This window comes from Varroa jacobsoni, unplaced genomic scaffold, assembly GCF_002532875.2.
Source record: "Varroa jacobsoni isolate VJ856 unplaced genomic scaffold, vjacob_1.0 scaffold_123, whole genome shotgun sequence".
NCBI lineage: Eukaryota > Metazoa > Arthropoda > Arachnida > Mesostigmata > Varroidae > Varroa > Varroa jacobsoni.
In genome coordinates this window covers 532,250-552,356 of record NW_019213025.1, presented here as the reverse complement: position 1 = coordinate 552,356, position 20,107 = coordinate 532,250, and the positions used below count along the sequence as shown (strand labels likewise).

The window sequence follows — 20,107 nt, the reverse complement described above, 5'->3', positions numbered from 1 at the left end:
TTATGGCAACCTTTTTCTCTTTTGATCACTATTTATGTAAAGATTCAAATTAATATTTTTCATAAGTTTATGCTCTTTTTTTTTGAAATTCCATTACATAGCCCCCCCCCTTATTTTTATTTAAATTTTTACTCTTATTTTATTTAATTTTATGAATTAATATGAATTTAACTGCTGGCGAAATAAAATATTAAAATACCTTTAAAAGGTTATTGAGGTTTGTCTACTGGCTTTTGAATGTCCCGCGCGCAGAGCCTTATTTTCTAACCGTTTGGGGGAGCTTCAAGCGCAAGTATTTATCCATCAACGAAGTGAGCACAGAGCCCTTTTAACGCCTAGTTGTTGTGGTGGTAGCACGTGCGCAAAATGTACATAAGATCTAGTTTTCTCAAGTAAAGGACCGAAATTGGCGGTGGTGATATTATTTAGCTGCTGATTATGAATTCGTTCAGCTTTGTGATTGGTTTGTGTCATCATTGCTAGATTATATTTTTCATTATCAAGCAAACTGGTCTACTGAAACGTTTTTATAAGATAAGCGTGTATATATACATATCTACGCAAACACGTGTTAATGATGCTTCATATTACAATGTTTTGCTAAACACGCTTACTTTTCCATTTCGCCATAAATTTTGTCAGGTATGATGATTTTCCAAAAAGGTTTCGCAATTAAGTTTAATGAACTTTTATGATTCAAAACTTGGCTGTCTGAGCATACTGCTTCTTGGTTTTATCAAAGTTGATCTCTAGGAATCTTACTTGCACAGGATTTTGTTATTTTACAGGATATTGCTCGTTCCTTGGCGTCTCCTACAAGTAAGTTCAGTGCAAATGATTTGATTTCTTGTTTAGTAGAAAGCATTAGCTCGACAATTATCCCTGAGGATAAGCTTTTTTTCACTCCTTGAAATGATGAGTAATTTTTTGTTGACCCCACTGTGAGAGCAAACTGATTTAATGAGCCTGATTTAATTGAGGACAGACTAATTTTAATGCAGACAAAGTTTTTCTTGTAACTTATCATTTTAAATTTCTTCCAGGTAAGAAGCGTGCGTAAATTGTCTAAAACTAAAGACAGGTAAGTTCGTAACTTTTTCGAGAGGTCTTCTAGAGTTCTTTTAAAAAAAGTGTGATGACGGATTTGATTGCTCGACGTCGTCGACGGTGGGTGAATACAGAATAACTTCAGTCTGATAATTGGTTTCTAACGTGCAAGCACTGCATTTAATTGTACCATTAAATGTGTTCTCTTGATTTCTTTAGGTGTGTGGAAACAATCAAAATGCGACGTGTAAATTTGACCAACAATGACATTGGAGCTGTTAATGAAACCCACAATTTCAGGGTAAGTGTTTTCACACGTACACATGTTAATTGTACTGTAAAGTTACGTTAAATAAAAAGAAATCTATTTCGAGCCGGTCGCCTGCAGATGAGACGTGGATATTCCAAATTATGCGCCAGTTTTTGATATAACACTGAGATGATGACACCTACGAGTAATCTGACGCCATAGAGGGATGCAGTTATTGCTTCTCTAGGTAAATCACAGGATGCCACTGGTCATAGTTACACTGACAAGGTTTATCCTTTTGTTGCCCTAGACCTAATCAAAAATTGTGTAACGTTAACGTGTTACCTTTCCAATGTTACAGGTAGTATTCTTTCTTGGCGTGACGTAACTGAAGTTGGTCTATCGTTATTTGATGATTTAAATCTCAATTGTTTGTAGACAGGTAAGATAATCATTTTGGTACATAGTTTGTCAATACAAAGGTACCCGAGGTTTTTGCATTCGTAAGTCATTCTTGTGAAGCTCGATCTTCAGTTCAATTCTTGCCGGTCCTTTCATTTCAAAGGATGAAAAATAAATCTTTAAAGCTGGAATTACCGGCCGACAGTCTGCTGACGATTTAAAGATCAGACACCTGACCCAGAAAAGAAAAGTAACATTGTAATCTGCTTGAGCGGTTAATAACTGAATAAATGTGTTGATTACAGGCCACCGTATGCAAAGAGGTTAAGGTTTCCCTTGTAGAATTTCGACGCGCTTTAACATTCGTGAGTAACCCTTTCAAAGTAGTCATTGTGTAGTTCAATGCTTGACGATCTGTCCATTTCAAAGGATGAAAAATAAATCTTTAAAGCTGGAATTACCGGCCGACAATCTGCTGACGATTTAAAGATCAGACACCTGACCCAGAAAACAAAATTAATATTTTTCATCTGTTTGAGCGGTTAATAACGGGATAAGTGGTGTTGATTACAGGCTGCTGTATGCCGAGAGGTTAAAGTTCCCCCTGTAGGATTTCGAGGCTCTTTACAGTCGTGAGTAGCTCTTTCACAGTATCGTTTTTGTAGTTAACTGCTTGACGCTTTGTTCATTTCAAACAATGAAAAATAAATTTTAAAGCTGGAATTACCGGCCGATTATCTGCTGACGATGCATAGATCAGATACCTGACTTCCGCTACAGTATAAACTATGGTTTTCCAGTCCCACAAGTGGGAAAATTGATAGTAATGTATGTTGCAGGTGACCGTATTTAAATTATCCGCAAGTACAAGTCACATGGGGGTGGTGCAGGAGGTTGATCGAAGTTAGGGGGCGCTAGAACCTATATTGGTATTAAATTGGCAGGTTCGTATCTCTGCTTCATAACTTTCGTTATTAATAATCCGGATGAAAATTCGCTGACGATTTCATTGATCAAAGAGTTGATTAATGTTCAACAAGTATGTTTTAAACGATATCACACAATTCAAAATAGACGAAGTTATGTCAAATTACCTCCGAGGTTGTATTATCGATCGGGGGTGCCAAAAACTTCGTATATAAAAGTACATCTTTCAACGCCGGGATCTGCTTTTTTGCAGCGGGACTTGGTCTGTTAAGTTTGTTACAAGTGTGTTGGGGCAACGAAGAATTTGATATTTCGATAATAATTTGAGGGGATAATTTGACGTATGCTCATGTTATAAAAGGCATGACGTTTTAACTCGTACAGTTTTTCTATGCTGCAGGTTCGGACCGGTAATGTCTCACCTAAGAAAACGCTGCTCGGTTGATTCAGGTGAATCAAATTATTCAAACTAGGCGTTATTAGTACATCAAATTAGTTTCACATGGACGGCCTTTAGCTATCTGCGATTGTGTTATTGGAAAAGAAAGTTTGGTGGCAGAGGATCGTGGAGGATATCGGATAATGAAATGGAAACATGTGTGATTTGCTTTTTGTCACATTTAACGGCAATCGACTTAATGCCTAATGGCCGTACCCGACGTAAGGCCCGACAACTCGTCTCAAGGCATTTAGTGGCAATCAAAGCAGGTGACACCGAGTCTATCTTGTGTGCGCTATAAATAGCTCTAAACAGCCTGTTCAGTTTTTGGGGTATGTAATACCCCAGCAAGTAACCCCAAGGTTACAGCAATGAATGTAGTTTTTTGTCAAAAAATAAAATTCGATCCTCTGCAATGCAGTATTATTTTTTTGCAATGAACACAAACGCTCTCTCGCTGATTCAGGGGCGATTTGTTCCAAACACCATCACGCTTGATTCGTTTGTTTAATGCTATAAGCAACCACGCTAGTAAGTGTATCCAAAGAACATGATACATTAACATGGTCTAATAATTCTAGTAGCGATGTTTCTTTTAAAAGTAATCGTATAGAAAACATTTGTAGATTTTGACGTTCGACGTTCTCTATTCACAAAAGTGATTGCTATATATTTTCATATTATATATATTGTTATATATATATATATAAAGATTCAGATATTGGAATGCAAAATACCACAAATGCACATTCATCGAAGCGCTCATGAATAATAATAATCATAATAAGTAATCCTTTATTTGCAGCACTTATTTTTCGTGAATTTTGTAACTGTACATACAGCCGATCCAAAGTTAGTTTGTAATTTATACAAATAAAACAATTTATCGACAGACTTCTCGTCGTAATCCTATTTCGGGATCAAGTGTAAAAGAAATGCGTAGGTTCTTATCAGTCCCCAAGAGAGTTTTTCCAAGGGCGTTTCCGAGGTTTTTTCGCGCCCTGAAGAAATCTCACATCGGGTTCACGTGATCCTTTCAGAATTATTCAGTAATACGCAACTTCAAAACAAAGGAAAACAAATAGTGAAATTCAAACAATGTATAGAGTATGTAGTTGTTAAATTATATATATATATATATATATATATATATATATATATGTACTGTATTTTCTAGGTTTACAATGTTACAAACAAGGATGTTTGATGGATCACAGCAATTTACTTTTTAAAGACCTAATATGCGTTAGAGGTAAGTCTATTACACAATACTGTCCCAGCACCCTGATAGCTTCCTACTGATGAACTCAACTCAGGAGAGACCCGTTTTTACCCGAGTTTCCGCGTTTTCAGTTACATTTTGCATACGTGAAATGCCAGTTTTGGCCCACACAGTTTTAAGACTCTGCTTCGGTTAAGTCTTCTGGATTGTAACAACAATGCATTTTGATACTTCGGGGCTCGATATTAGATAATCACTCTCTTAGTGCTTGAAAAGTTTGTACCATTTCATGTTTTGTGCTTTTGCTTAAAACCTGTTTGCACAACGCGCTCACTAATCTTCGATGATCGAAAACTTCACTATTGAGTTATAATTGTTTTTAATATAAAGATGTTTTTCCCTTTGAACCCATAATCCACTGGAGTAACTTGAAAATATCTGGAACTTAACTTACTGGAAACTTGATTATAAAGTCTATAAAAGTTTCCAGTAAGTTAAGTTTTCCAGATATTTTCTGGAAATTGGAGCATTTCTCAGCCAAATTTCATATGCTAGCGACGTATACATCAGAAGTTTTTAAATTTTAAAAAATGCTGGACTCGCTTCTAACAATCTAATAACTGAATTCCTGATTTTTGAGTTGATAGTAACCTCGCCAACCAATAAGGAAAAAATATTCTTTAAAAAAATAGTCCGTGTAAAATCTTCCACGTCTACAATCCCCACAGGGTTTCAAAAATGATATGATGTATTGCCGAATCGGTAGTAAATTTAAAAAAAACGAGTCGCAAGTAATCAAGGGGAAGCAGGTAATAAAATTGTTTATTAGGTTTATAATACATATGAAAAAATCCGTAGTATATTCCTACAACCAGGCATAATCTGCTAAGCCTGACAGTGTCTTTGCCACCGCGGAAACGGAACAGCGTCTTTAATGTTGTGAGTGTTAGTGAAGTACTGTAGAAGTCTGTCAACGCCGAGACCAAACCCACCGTGTGGAATGGTGCCAAATTCGCGAAGTTGCACGTACCTAAAATTAAGCTCATGTATTTAGTTTAAACGACGTAAACTTTAACATAAACAACCATGCCACACAAATCGATGATGAGGCATGAATGATGCTGTGAATGCTAATTAACAGTCATATGCTTTTTCGCAGTTACATGGATACTGAAACTTTAACTATTAGTAATAGCTCAGGCTGAGGATAGATTTAAATAGGTTTTAAAAACAAAATATGATTTAAAGATGTCCATTAATTGCAGGCACCATCAATTTTTTTTAAATCAACAATTGTGACTTAATTGGTTATTGGTAAAAGTCTCGCACCAACTAATGCTTTTTTGGAATTACTAAAAATCAACATTACTCTCGTACCATTCAAGACCTTTAAGGCCGGCTTTTTCGATAACTTCGAGCAGCTTCGTACGATCAGTTTCCCTCATCGATCCGCCAACAGCTTCGCCGCCTATAGGAAGCAGCAGATCAAAACACTCTGCGACCGGACCATACGTTCCATCTCGTTCGAGCATATAAAACGGCTTTATGATGCTGGGGAAATGTGTTACCACAATTGGCCTTTCTGCATAAATATCGAGTAGCGCATTCTCGTGTTCCACTTTGAAGTCCTCGCCCCATTTCAACGGATGCTGGAATTTCTTATCTAAAACACTCAATATAAGAAGTACTGCCATATGAAAATTGTTTGCAATCTCATACCTATTTTATATAAATATAGCCTTGACACAATTATTTATACTTTTATTAAAATTATTATTTACTTCGTAATTATTATTATTTACAATGTATAGTGTTTTGCATATTGTGTAACCTGTTTGAATGAAAAATATTGCTTAAATTCGCTTTCTGTATTAAGGCATTCACTCGGAAGTGTTTTAGCAGGAACGTCTGTAGTAAAAAGACGTAACACGCGTTTCTAACTGACGTTCCTGCTGAAGCACTTTTTTTGTACTGTACTTTTTGTAAGCCTGAAGCGGTGCTTAAAGGCATTAAATTAATTAATTATATCAATTATACAGATAGCTTTAAAGAAGCGACTTTAATTAGGGCCTTTATAATAATACAGCCCTCAAGATATCTGTATTTAATTGAAACGCGTTTCTCAAACTGGTCAGCCGGCATGACAAGTCTTATCTAATTACCTTTGAGTTCCTCAAGGGCGTCGTCGTAGGTCATCCTAATAAATCTGTTCTTTAGAACAGCGTCAACAGTGTCTCTCCATTCCTCGCCGACTGTCTTGAACTCCCCCATTTGACAAACCTCTTGCCACGCTCGATTTATTAAACCTTCTATTAAATCTATAAGGCCGTCGACGCTCTCTATGACCAGCTCCGCTTCGAGCATCGCAAACTCACAGAGGTGTTTCCTTGAAGATGCGTTTTCAGCTCGGAATGCTGTCTGTATAGTATAGACGCGTGATATTGAGTGCATGAGCGCCTCGAGATGCAACTGTGATGAAACGGTTAAATGACACTGAGATGGGAAATATGTGGGCTGCATACGAAGTCCACGGTTTTCATTTTCGGTGTTGTCTGGTATAGACTGTGGGGTAACCTGTGACGCCGGCACCTGTTTTAGATCATCGACGTGGTGTACGAGAAATGTTTCTCCCGCTCCTTCACAATCATTTGTTGTAAGAATGGGGGTTTGTACCTGGCAGAACTCCAGATCCTTTACGATGCGTCCATTCAAAAAATTCGAAAAATGCGAATCAATTTTATGATTCTCGGTTCTCTGATTTTCTTTTGATAATAAATTAAGATATTAAAGCGTTTTTAAGTTACCACTGTCGCTTAAAAATCTATTACAAAATACATTATATGTTACGGCTTTTGTCATTTTCCGAATTTTTTTTCAAATTATGTTGGTATAGATATACACTGCGTTAAGCTATGCAAATAGGCAGATGGAATACAACACGAAATTTGAACTGTTATGAAAGAACGGTAAACTTGGTAAGTAACTTACTTGGAAATATGAGTGCATTGCGTGTATAAGTTTGTTCCGTACTCGATGAACTGCGGCATACTTTTCTAGTCGAGGTCGTAGATGCTGTAGACCTCGCTCGAAGTCAACATTATACTTATTTCGAGGTCGAAATGGATAGCTGCGATAGTTCAAGCAAATGGGTGACAGCTTATCAGCATTGGGAGCCACAAATCGCTCTTAGGTGAGGTTTGTCATAAAACTGCACCTTGCTTACCAAAAGTAAATCTCACCGCTGATCTAAACACGATATATAATTTCGGAATGAACTCATTTGCCTAAACTATTTATTTACACTGAATAATATGTAACACTCAGCAAACAAAAACATCGCGTAACAGCATATGTAGAATGTTAGAGTGGCTTATTCCTCCACTAAACAGTTTAGCGCATACGATAATAAAACAAATCTACTTACTCCGATAAATCGCATTTTCCCAGAACACTGAACTGTTTGGTCACCAGCTCGAGCTTCTGGTTCTTGCCAGGACTTGGAACCAAATCACCATTGATTCGTAATGAGCAGCCGACGCTTAGTGGAATCCCTTGTGGATCCAGTTTATCTGCCGGAATTACGGCTTGAAGACGATGTGATGAGAGTCCATCAGAAAGATCAACGAAGAAAATATTTTTGTGTTTCCGCACAGACTGAACCCAGCACTGAAATTTCATATGGCGTAAAAAAAAGTTTGCACAAAATAAATCAAATTATATAGTTCACGTTAAGCAAGTGACAAAAAAAAATTAACTTTTTGTGTACCACAAAGTTGTGTTTTGTTGATTGTTGTCGCTGAATAGTTTGAACGCACGTTTCTTTCAACATAGCTCTGAATATTTTCCAGTTGCTATTAAAGCAAAATCTATAAAGAGTTTTACTATTCACATTCAACACATATTAGGTTTTGCTACTGTAGAATACTTGTTTATGCAAAGTTATTGTAAAGCTTCACTGTTACTTTTTGTTGACGACACAATACACTTCTAGGGAAGATCCAATATTATATACTGGTAGTTCTTTCCACGCGGCATCTGCGCCGTTCTGTTAGCGCTTCGTCTTGGGGTATCGATACACAAATCAGAGGCTTTGTGATATACTTTGTACTATAATTTGATTTCATAAAGCTATGGCATGCAAGTATATAAGCTGACATCTGATTAAATCTAGCTTTGCGACTATTTAAAAAACTATCGCTTTCGGTATCAGACTCATCCATAAATCTCGTAAATGATTATTGCATCCTCGCTGTGTTTTACATAACTGTTCTTATCAGGTCTTAACCTCAGCTGACTTACAAGGAGGGTCACATCGGTTTGCGGGCTGTTTAGACGATGTATAGGTGTGTTCAGACAACTGGTCAACCCACGTTTGAGCACAGTTAACATCTCAACAATGATGCCTTAAAGCGTTTTTGAAGCACTAGGTAAAGAATGTACGCATGTCTTCAGTACAACTCCTTCCAGTAGGTTACGCGAAAATTTACCCATGTAAGCGGAGAACAATTTGTAGAATAGGTATAGAAGGAGCTTGAAAGCAGTGTATTTTCTACATTAATTCTCCGTCGCGTTTGTACTGTTAACATAACGGAGCGCTTGTACCTTAAAGCTGGATATGTCTTCTAAGCAGGGCAAATTAAGTTGCGCATATAACTGGAAATCGCATGCTGTATAAAGAGCAATTGCCGGTCCGCAAAACCCAATCCTTCGGAAACCGTCTACAGACATAGCAAAAGTCGTTCCATTATTTTGGGCTCACGTGGTGCTCGACTTGCTGGTTCTGGCGCGCTGTCTGGAGTGAAATCTTGTTGAAATTTTTACATAGGTATCGTTTGCACTTATTAGAAATACTGTTGTTTGTACATTTGTAGCAGTTGGTGAGTTCCAAGTGTGATCCGATCACAATGGTTCATAAGCGTAAGAGAAAGCCACAGCACAAGGATGGACGCGATAACTGTGACAACAAACGCCATACGCCGTACGAGGATCTGATTCGGGAGAACGGAAGCTTTGAGAAATACTACAAGGTAGATTGTCTGAAGTTTGTAAAAACTACTTATTATAGATGTAGCATAGTGAAACATGTCCAGTTGAAGTCTTTTCTATAAAAACACTGTTAATCAATGTTGTTATACAAGTGGGCATCCCATATGTTTGTGGGTTCATGGGTATATTTTTAAAAATAAATTGCTAACCTATGAAAACGAAAAGAAAGCCTGCCGTGTATAAATAATCAAGATAATTATTTTATTTTAAATTCACAGGCTCAAAAGCTGGTCGCTTCTGATGAGGAATGGGGTAGAATGGTAGAGTGCCTCAAATCGGATCTACCATCTTCTTTTCGCATTACTGCGGGACTCCCAGAGACAAAATTTTTGCTCAAGATCGTCAAAGGTTAGTAACTATCTGATCTCTTATTGGACTAAGCGGTTTAAATAATTGAAATTACAAATACAGTTATGATGGACACATTGTGTTCTGTCCACGTATACTTCATACACAGGTGAAAAAAGATTCTGGACGCAAATATTTGAAATGAATACTATATAGTACTTGTTGTTTATGGCCATTACAGCTTCGTATATAAAACGAGTTCCTGATTAAGCGAACGACACTTGATTCAAGAATAAGCCATAATGAATATTTACATTGTATTATAATGTAAATGACAGGTTTGAATCAAAAACTAATGTAGAAGGCACTATTTTTTTTAGGGAAATATTTCACAGAACTCTTAAGAGGCGCGGAGGCCACAACACCTCAGCAGATATCTTGGTACCCTGGGGGTTTGGCTTGGCAGCTTGACATGTCGCGAGTTAAGATACGCAAATTCGACGAATACAAACGTCTGCATCGTTTTCTAATCAGCGAATGCGATAATGGAAATATCTCCCGACAGGAGACTGTGTCCATGATACCACCGGTCGTGCTGGACATCGTGCCCGGCCAGATGGTGCTCGACTTGTGCGCTGCGCCCGGCAGTAAGACATCACAGATAATAGAAATGTTGCACCAGGGTGAGACGAAAGTTCCAAATGGCCTTATTGTTGCAAATGACGTTGATAATAAGCGGTGCTACATGCTCATGCATCAGGCAAAGCGACTTCGCTCTTCGTGCCTTCTGGTAGTGAACCACGACGCCTCTCAGCTGCCTAACCTACACATGGCTAATGGCCAGATGCTGAAATACGACCGTGTACTTTGCGACGTACCATGCACTGGGGATGGTACTCTACGGAAGAATGCTGACTTGTGGAAGAAATGGAATACGGCCAATGGAAACAGCATTAATGGACTGCAGGTCTATATTTCAATCAAATACTCCAGGATACTTATATTTTATCGAAGCGTTATCCACAGTAATTGCAAACTCACCAAAATTTCTTTTTAAGATTTTAAGACAAAAGCCATTTGCAGTGCTATGCGTACCGGTATTTTAGTAGGTTCTATATATCATATATAAAGAACCTACTAATATAACGGTATTATTTGATATGACTTTTGTTTTGTACCATTAGGTGCGGATAGCCCGCCGGGGTCTTGAACTTCTAACTGTTGGGGGTCTTATGGTATATTCAACGTGCTCTCTAAACCCAGTGGAAAATGAAGCTGTAGTAGCACATTTGTTAAAAGAATGCGAAGGAGCCATTAAGATCGAAGATGTTCGGCATCGTCTACCAGGACTTGTAGCTTCTCCTGGCCTCGAAACATGGAAAGTACGTAAACGAATGCAATCTGACGGCCCCAGCAGTTTAGTGGGACTTCGATGTTCTCTAATTGTGCAGTACATAAGTTTGAACACTGGAAAGGTACTTCTATATCTAATTATAGGCCAGGCATCTCGACATATAAAACAAGCGTAAAAAATAAGGAGGATAAAAAGAAATAATGCAAAAATCAAATGTGATTTCATTCAGCCAGCGCCTACACGTTATTATTTTTTTGACTGAGCCGTTTTCGCATAGCTTGCTTAAAGAGTAAATTATTTTTACATGTTTTCGCTGCCTTCCAGGTCGCATCAAAAGATGTTCAGCTTTTCGACAGTTACGAGAAAGTTCCCGAAAATATGAAAACTCAGATAACAGCAAGGATGTTCCCGCCTGCTCCAGAAGATGTCAAGAACTATAACCTCGACAGGTACAGAGTAAACGCATTTTGTAAAGATAAAAAAAGCAATATGATCATTTAATGTCCTTTTGTAGAGGTTGCTTTTAATAATGTATTGTGATAAAATGATTAGGCCTTAATGCTATATGAAATTCGACAGGTGTCTCCGTATTCTCCCTCACCAGCAAGATACCGGTGGCTTTTTTGTGACTGTTTTCCATAAAGTGAAGCCTTTGCCATGGGAAAGTAAAAAGGAACACGGCAAAGAAGTGGAAAAGGTGTCTGAGACTGGTGGTCAACCGACAGGTGCGATCAAAATTTTCTCCGATTTTCTGTTATGTGACGTTCGTGCACTTACACATGAGGGCACATTGCTTTGTCATAAAAGACAATTACACGGTTTGTTAAGGCAATACGAATAATAATATTAAATTTAAATAATGTGTCTTATAGATGGCGACGCGGATGAATCTGGTGACATGCCCAATAAGCCGCATCCTGAAAGGGTAAATCGCAAACTGAAGAAGCCTCGAGGCTACAAAGAAGATCCGTACATTTTCATTGATCCTCTCGATGAAGCCATCTGCAACACCCGAAAATTCTACCAACTCACTGAAGATTTTCCAGCTGACCAACTTCTGTGCCGGTAAGAATTATTTCAAGCTGTTACTTTATTTGCATGTTTTATTAATTTTATTATAGAGAAAAAAGTCAACCAAATAAAACTCGAACAAACGATTAGGCGCGAATTTCCACCAATTCTCCACCAGTAGTTAAAGCAACTAGACCTAATCGAGTCAACATGGTCAGCAATTTACATCTTTTGAACAGCTTTTGAATTAGGGGAAGATCTCTCAATACCAGACTAATACAGACAGCGATATGGAACTGGCCATATGAGTTTTTCAACATTTAGGGTTACTCGGCTTATCTCATAAAACCATTGGAAATTTTTCCGAAGGATTTATGTCTGACCGTAATGTCTAGAAATGCCCATTTACGTATGCAAGGTAATTCATATGTGATGTATTGCAGTAATAATTAATCTTCAGCATTGCTGGATAGTTAGTATCTTTATCGAATTTGAAAAATTTTGTTTCGATGTAACAGATCTACAGAGGGTCAGCGACGCAATATCTATTTAGTGTCGCCGCTAGTCAAGGAAGTCCTTCAACACAATGAGAGTCGACTGAAAGTTATCAACACAGGTGTACGAGTCTTCTCCAGAGCTGAAGGACGAGAGGAGCTTGGTTGTGACTTCAGAATTGCGCAGGTTCGTTTAATGTTTCATAGAATGTGAATCAAGGCTATCACGTGCAATTGTGCTGTATTGATGAAAATACGTATACCTCACTTGAAACAGCAGTGTGTGGCGTGTGTACGGTCTTCAGAAATAACGTTCACTAATTCTATGGTGATTCAAAAAAAGTACGTCTTCGTTTCTGTAACTCAACTATATTCAGTTCTCATTGTTGTTCAATAGGAGGGGTTAAGTACTATGTTGCCATACATTGGTGAGGCACGTAGGCTGCGGCTATCAATTGAGGATACAGCGGTGATGCTGCAGCACGAATTTCCGCTTGAGGAACAGTACTCATCTAAACTACGAGAGGCTTTCAAAGACATGGAAAAAGGCTGTGTAATCCTTTCGTATATATCGTGCCGGGGAGAGGAAGAAGAATTTGATGTGAGCTTCTCCGGCCGGTTAGGGAAGGCTACGCTCCGGTGCTACATCGCTAAACAGGAAAGACCACATTATCTACGCTTATGTGGTCTCGATGACAGCTCTGAATGCGACAGTGTCCTTGAACGTGATAAAGTGAGTTGAATTATGCATTGTACTACTTTTCTTCGTATGTTTTATCTCTTCCCATTATAGATGTCTGTTTTTTACAAATCTTTACGCGTATATTTTCTTTTAATCCATTTGTCTTTCGTAAGGTCATTTTTGACAGAAGTTGATTGATAAACCATTCTCAGCCATTTCCTTGCAACTTACTCTGCAGTTTATTGCACAACGGTTTGTTTTAGGAATATATATATATATATATATATAAGAGACTTAAGATTATGAAATCGTTTCTTCCAGTGTGGACAATTTGCTGCAAGTTTATCAGTGAAATTAGTGTTCATGTTAATAGCATCTGGCTCGTATTATTAACGATTTTTGAGTCTATTGGTGTTATCTAGGCCGCAAGACCTAAAATACAAGGAAAATGCCCCCTTCGTTCAGTAAAAGGATTTTAATCATTTAACACGTTCTACAATATCCCGATGTTCCCGCAAAACACACAAATAGACCTACCGACTAGAACATCTTCCTAAACGGGATCACCAATTAAGTGTGCTATCTATTGTAACTTGAGTGATATGATATTGACATTTTACAGAAAACGGTTGTGGCAATCACGGAGACGAACAACAATTCGCAAGAGGGAAGTAACAACAGCTCTGGGGTTACGAATTGCGATAAAGAAAAGATGGCCGATAAAGAGGTTTCAACCGAAGTGCCTGAAAAAAAACCGAAGATAGAGATTCGGAAGGAGGATGTCAAAGCTTGACAAATGCTCGTTAATCTGACTATCTATTCATTCTTTATAAATTGTGCACAAACAATGGAAGCTCGGTTACGGGCCAGCATATAAATTGGGCTTCGTATCATAGGTAAGGCTGAATTTACTTAGGTTGAATAAAGTCACGTCGCTTAGACGAGGTAAAAGGTGTTAGTTTTGGTCCCTATCTTGATAGGGGCTACGTTCTGTTGACGATGAACGACGTTGGTTTATATGAAAATCTTGCGTATCCAAATACTGGATATATGTGTACAGTACTTTAGTTTATATTGAAATGTGTATTTTGGAATAAATAAGCCACTGTTTATTTAATGATAAAAGTATATGGGCCCTTATTAAAACCTTATATTTTTAACGCTACACACAATTCAGCACTACCGTGCTAAGCTGTTTAAAACTTGGGACTCCAATAAAAGCTAAATTACACCCTGCTTTGTCAAATACCCTATTTTGGACTTAATGGTGCTTTTGCGTCGGCTTCCCGTATTGCCAAATACGTATGGTCTTTTATAATATGTTATTGTATATTGTATATATATATACATATGTCCCATAAAGATATATATCTTTACGACATATGTACATATGTCGTAAAGCTAAACAACTTTTGTATTTAATTTTTTGTTGAATTTAACAATTTGTAAACCATTTACCTATAAGTACGTTTCTTCTTCTTTTTCTTAAAACTCCGGGCCTACGATCGAGACACGTTTACACACAGAAAAAATCGGTAAAGTAGTAGGTATATGTTAGCACTTTAACCACTCAATCAACCTGTAGCGAAAATGACACAGTGAAGTAGGTCACTTGGTACCGATTTACGAGATGATGAGAACATAATAAGGGCGTGTCTGCATCGTAGCGGAACAACCAACACCTACTAGAGAAAGATTCATTAAAGCACGTGATTGACTTGTGAAGTGACAATATCGGTAGTTTTTACCTTCATTAGACGGGAACATTCAGAGCGAAACAATACTGTTGGGATCTTAAGCGTGCGTTATGTAAATTTTCACAGATTAATCAAAATATAATGTATATAATACATCACTTACATGCATATCTTTCATACGGAGATAGCTCTATTAATATCGGCGGCAACTTTAAAGGGGTACAATTGAGATACGCTGTTTTCTAAGAGATAGTTACGAATAATCAATTATTCTCATTGTCTAAATTTGATAGGCACGGTATATGCGATTTTTCTTGACTGAGGATTTTCGAAACGTTGGCCGCATTTACAGTGACACTTATACGACAGAACTACAAGACTAGTGGTAGTGACGTATGATCCGATCGTCTTCAAAACGTGCAAATCGAAAGATCCTTGGCCGGCTGATGTCGCAAAATGCGTTGGAACACAGCAGTTAGACAGTTGTCTATTGGGAGATTGTTTCCTACAACCCGGTTATGCAACCTGAGTATGTACATAGTGGAATTATTAATTGGTTGACGGTCGCAGCATTAAAAATCAGTCGTGGCAAAATCTGGTATCTGAGTAAAAGGGTCATCTACTTGCCGAATGTTTGCAAGATAACTTGCACCAAAGAAAAAATATATCGCGTTTTCTCAGTTTCATGAATTATCAACGAAGAGGAAGAGTGTTTTCTTCAATTGGTCGCTCTTAGATTACTGGCTGAAACCAAACTGTTTTTAGCAAACTCATTCTAGTGCTAGACCGGCACGCGAAATGAATACAATGTTTGTATTTTTGAGCCTAATTTTACAATTTACGTATAATTGGATTTAGAAAGTAAAGCAGTAAAGTATATCTGTACAATTTCAATCGAAGTAGTGGTTACATAATTCTGAGTGATATCTCTTCAAAACGAAACAGGATATGTTTTACAAGTAGTTCGATCGAAGTTATGACATGTAGAGCAGCAGTCCAGTCGGGAAAGTGATACGTTTATCGAGCCCCAAGATTAACTTCCAGTTTGCAAACATGCTATATGATTGATGTAATAATTTGCTTCATTTATACAAATGCATGGTTGATATATATTTTGCAATGCCTGATTTAAATTGCTAAAGTATGAAACCAGCCTAAGCATAATGGTAGTGTCAATCGAACTACTGGCAGTAGTCGCCCATATTTTGGGGAGATGTGCAAGGTTATTTTTTAATCTAAAGGTCGTTTACTCTCAGCTATTCTTTCTGTGCCCACAAGTCCTTGAAATCATTTTTTTGGTATAGTACTAAACACTTGTTCTTGCTAGGGGTCCAGCCAAAACGGGTTTTGCTAAACTTCAACTCCGACGTTTCTTCAACAGACCTATGAAACTTCATAATAGTTAAACAGGTGGCATTTTTTACCCTTTATATCATAATTCTGGTATTCATCAATGTTCACTGAAAGTTTTTTTGCTAATTAGTCATCATTTACTGTCACCCCATTTGATATTATATTATTTATTTTTATTTAGCTTGTACGGTGTTGCAATTCCTTCATTCAACTGTTTCGGTATCTGGTGCTACTAACATGCGCCGCCTGCTTGTATTGCAGTTCCGCTATGGTTGCAGCTAAAAGACGCATACGCATTTAAAGCAAAAGCTTTAAATGTGTATGCGTCAATATACTCAACACACCTTGTCAAGTTGCATATTCATCTATTGAGCCGTTTTCCGACATTTCGATCCCGCTATTTCGCGTAACTTTTTTGCGATTCGAAATTCGCGCGCCATCCCTTGTTATCTAAAACGCGATGGATACGACCAAGCAATAGTGACGTGAACAGCTGTTCCGTTATCTTTGTTCTGTAGTTTTTGCATTGGCCGGCGACAGATACAAACAGTAGGCAGAAATCATCAGCTTGTTATTCGATTCAGTATGGGTCGTTTCTGCAAAGTTCACCCATAGAGGCTACGTTCTGCTAGATTAAACTGCTGTATTCGTTCTGCCAACTGCATGCCTGCAGTCGTAGCTGTTGCCAACCTAGATTGTCTAATTTTCCCTTTAGACCAACGTACCGACCGCTTTTTACTCATGTGTGTCTGTATATTTGTATCTGGCTGACTGCCTATGTACATCACAGCGGTTCTGCCTTCCACACTCGATCTGTGTTAACGACAGCAGGAGCAGTAGGCAGCGGCCGCTATTCTCATGGAAGAAAGATTGCCAGACTCTGTCCGTGTGCTCCTTTGGTAGTGAAACGGGCTGGAAGGCTGCTGCTGATAGTTCAGTGTGCTCGTGCAGCTGCTCATTGTGAAAGTGACATATTGGAGTGACCGGTGATAATATTAGTAGTCGTAGTTATAGGAGCCATATAATAACTGCCAGTGTGTGGTACGTAAGCGCGTTCAATTACTAATATAGAGACATTTACATGCAACTGCACCCATTATAGTAGTATTGTGGGGGTTATAACGGGCTGCGATTAATTGGTGAAGTGGGTGTCCACCGTGAACTTGTTAAGTTTTGTTCGTGCTCTTTGGTAAATAAAACTAGCAAAAAGAAAAGAGAAAATACCGGACAAAAACTGCGGCATTGTGACGCTTTTAGTCCCGGACGTCCTATCTGTTGAAAACTAGAACATTTGGGTGATGGTGCTGTTGTAAAGCGTACTGGCAAAAGGTCGGTCATGGATGAACTCGACGACACCGCCTGGTAAGTTTTGTTTGACCGCTATAATCAAAGACGGCACGTTCACGCCACTTGCAGGATCCTGCTGGTCGTCCGTCAGCGACAAATGTTGGCAAGCGAAGGCAGTCTCCCTCGCAAGTGACGTGGACCCAACACAACCCAACAGAATAAGACATAACTCTTACAAGAAGAAACAGACGGCAAACAAATCGCAATGGATATGTGTGTACATAATAACAGTAATAGTAACACTACTAGTAGAAGACTGCAATAGAATATATGTAAATAAACAATGGAGCACACGAGTTGACGTCAGTCGGATGACAGTTTTTTGTGTCGTCAAATGCGGATGAGAAAAATACATAACTGAGTGCTTCCGGCGTCCTCCCTTCTTCGGACTTGTGATAGGTCAAGCGGGAATTGCTAGCGACGGCGAAAGTATTCCACGGAATAAAAAACGTGCAATATAAAGCACGTTGACTGACATATCACTTCGGCTGGCAAGCAACTAAACACATTTAACTCTAAACGTGTTGGAATTCTGAGCACGCTCAGCTATTCGAAGGTGGTATTCAAAAAGGGTTCTATATTTCCAGGCACGACGGCATCTTAGATCGGAATGGGATTACGGGCAGAGTATTTATGCCGGCATATGCCTGCTTAGTAGGTTACTTAGTATTTTTGAAATAACACGGTGTATTCAGGCGGCGTACGCTGCGTATATGTACGACATCTATGATGAAGTTCGCATGAGAAGAATGATTCGAACAGTTTTGCTGCGCCCCTGCATAATAGGCAACCGAAGAGAGGATTTTATTAATACATATAGATACATATATACGGAAGTACAACGCACTTGCTCATCAACGCTTATTTCTGCGGGAACTCGGTTACGAATGGTAAGACCATGTGCGTTGGTGTGTACATTATTGAAATGTATATCGCGTCAGCCGTAGTTGCTCAAATAAATCCAACATAGTACCGAAAAAAAGCACCGAAAAAAGAATTGGTAGTGGAAACCTATAATCGCTGCAAGCATTCTGCTCAGTTCCTTGCCCGGGTGTTCCGAAGTGTTCCGGGTACCTACGGACAAGTGATGCTGTTGCATTTTTATACAAATAATATGGTACCGCAACTACAAGCAGGACAAAACAAGAATGGCGTTGATAAGAGCATTCAGTGCGCGATCTCTCTTCAGTTTCTTCTGTTGTTGTTGCTACTGCTGTTTTTGTTGTCGTCATCGTCGTTTTCTTGAAAACACTAGCGTTCACCTCAGTTGAGGTTTTCGCGTCGTTGTTTTGTGTTAAAAAACTGATAGTAACAGCAATTGTGAAACAGCCATCGAGAGGACTGCTTGCTCGTAAGAGGACGTTATATCGTGGCCTGTTTTTTCGACGCTTATGTACGATTCGGCCTGTGATAGCACAGTGAGAGAAGGAGAGCGATTTCGGTAGAATCGTAATTATTAATGGCATACGTTGTTCAACAGGTTGCGATTGGCAGCTTATATGAGTTTTAATTGGTCAGAACTTAGCTTCGTTGGTTACATCTAGCTTACTCTAGGTGGCTTGTGAATGACTTAAAAGACACAAAGATTATTGCTAGAAGTCAATGCTCTCGTGTCCTCTCTGCATTTCGAGACTATAGCTAATATTGCAGTGGATTACACGAGTAGTAATAGTTTAGAGACGTTTAAAAGCGAGAGCATTAGATTACTTCCTCCAAATAACCAAAAAACATCAGTGGTGTGTGTTACGTAGAGGTTTAATTAGTGCAACGGAGTCAACCATCTTGTGTTTGAAAGGGTAAAGCTCTTCCTACGTCTGAGTACCAGTATGTTGAAACTTTTGAGGCAGTTTTATTTCAGAACTTTGCGCAGTAGAACGCTGTGCACGTTAACCATTTTTTATACAACTATAATTGTAGGGTCCTGGTTAGAGCCTGTTTCTTAACGATTTCCATTACCTTATTTATGACCATAAAAATGTAACCAAAAATATTATTATTATTCGGCACGACAGATGATGGACAAGCATTAAACAAGGTTGCACAGGTTAGGCCGAATGCACTTGACCGTTTATTTGTGCGCAACATAAATTAATCATGTTATTAAACCAATTTATCGCTGACTAGATACATGTATCTAGTCAGCGATAAATTGGTTACGACGTGATCAAAGTCAATATTATTAATATTATTACATAATGTGACTATTTATTATTTTTCGTGAAAAAACGCACAATCAAGAACAACTTAATTTACAATTACAAACTTTTATTCGAAACGTTTGAAAGCCGACAACTTTCTGAATGTATCGACCGAGGCACCCAGACATTAATCTTAAGTAGGGCAGAGATAGTCGGTCCTTTGAGTCGGTAACTTATCGTGCACTTTGATTCATTGTTGCACTTGATCAGCCTCGTGGTTGAATAGGAAACAAATGTTGTTCTCACGACTGAGTTTAGATTGGTTGTATTTGCAAATACTAACATTTATTCTGTTTATTGGCTTTTATATTTATTATAATTGACTACTATACGAATAATTAAATCCGCAC

General features: G+C 38.3%; 3 protein-coding genes and 2 long non-coding RNA genes across 9 annotated transcripts in view; 4 read left to right on the top strand and 1 right to left on the bottom strand.

The window, feature by feature from the left end:
• The first annotated feature begins 318 nt into the window (after nucleotides 1–318).
• LOC147753899 (uncharacterized) lies at nucleotides 319–1,337 on the top strand. The gene is made up of 4 exons (XR_015313733.1): nucleotides 319–463; nucleotides 789–819; nucleotides 1,044–1,081; nucleotides 1,267–1,337. It is a non-coding gene; the product is annotated as an uncharacterized LOC147753899 (long non-coding RNA).
• A 381-nt stretch (nucleotides 1,338–1,718) lies between these two features.
• LOC111267254 (uncharacterized) lies at nucleotides 1,719–3,959 on the top strand. Its single transcript, XR_002684500.2, has 5 exons — nucleotides 1,719–1,739; nucleotides 2,005–2,064; nucleotides 2,273–2,331; nucleotides 2,539–2,643; nucleotides 3,027–3,959. It is a non-coding gene; the product is annotated as an uncharacterized LOC111267254 (long non-coding RNA).
• Nucleotides 3,960–5,082: 1,123 nt separating this feature from the next.
• Nucleotides 5,083–17,550, bottom strand: AsnRS-m (asparagine--tRNA ligase, mitochondrial). 3 transcript variants are annotated; one of them, XM_022845332.2, is made up of 6 exons: nucleotides 17,437–17,550; nucleotides 7,712–7,953; nucleotides 7,276–7,414; nucleotides 6,450–6,978; nucleotides 5,665–5,974; nucleotides 5,083–5,317 (listed from the first exon to the last, which is right to left on the bottom strand). In XM_022845332.2, the coding sequence occupies exons 1-6, from the start codon at nucleotides 17,548–17,550 to the stop codon at nucleotides 5,173–5,175; spliced, it is 1,479 nt and encodes a 492-aa protein (XP_022701067.1). In that variant the 3' UTR covers nucleotides 5,083–5,172. The 3 variants fall into 3 exon arrangements, with proteins under 3 accessions (XP_022701067.1, XP_022701075.1, XP_022701084.1); XM_022845340.2 differs by having other exon boundaries at nucleotides 5,665–5,950; XM_022845349.2 differs by lacking the exon at nucleotides 17,437–17,550 and adding an exon at nucleotides 8,587–8,926.
• Nucleotides 9,088–14,287, top strand: Nsun2 (tRNA (cytosine(34)-C(5))-methyltransferase Nsun2). Its single transcript, XM_022845324.2, has 10 exons — nucleotides 9,088–9,314; nucleotides 9,552–9,681; nucleotides 10,002–10,588; nucleotides 10,806–11,003; nucleotides 11,300–11,424; nucleotides 11,555–11,700; nucleotides 11,848–12,040; nucleotides 12,505–12,667; nucleotides 12,878–13,213; nucleotides 13,785–14,287. The coding sequence occupies exons 1-10, from the start codon at nucleotides 9,192–9,194 to the stop codon at nucleotides 13,953–13,955; spliced, it is 2,172 nt and encodes a 723-aa protein (XP_022701059.1). The 5' UTR covers nucleotides 9,088–9,191; the 3' UTR covers nucleotides 13,956–14,287.
• TBC1D23 (TBC1 domain family member 23) overlaps nucleotides 17,484–20,107 on the top strand; it is a 49,495-nt gene continuing 46,871 nt past the window's right edge. Inside the window, exon 1 of one of the 3 annotated variants that reach the window (XM_022845285.2) lies at nucleotides 17,484–17,574. In XM_022845285.2, coding sequence (XP_022701020.1) covers nucleotides 17,549–17,574 — 26 coding nt within the window. In that variant the 5' untranslated portion in view covers nucleotides 17,484–17,548. Of the gene's footprint in view, nucleotides 17,575–17,659; nucleotides 19,001–20,107 lie in introns of those variants that run through there. The other 2 variants (XM_022845307.1, XM_022845277.2) reach the window with 2 other exon arrangements.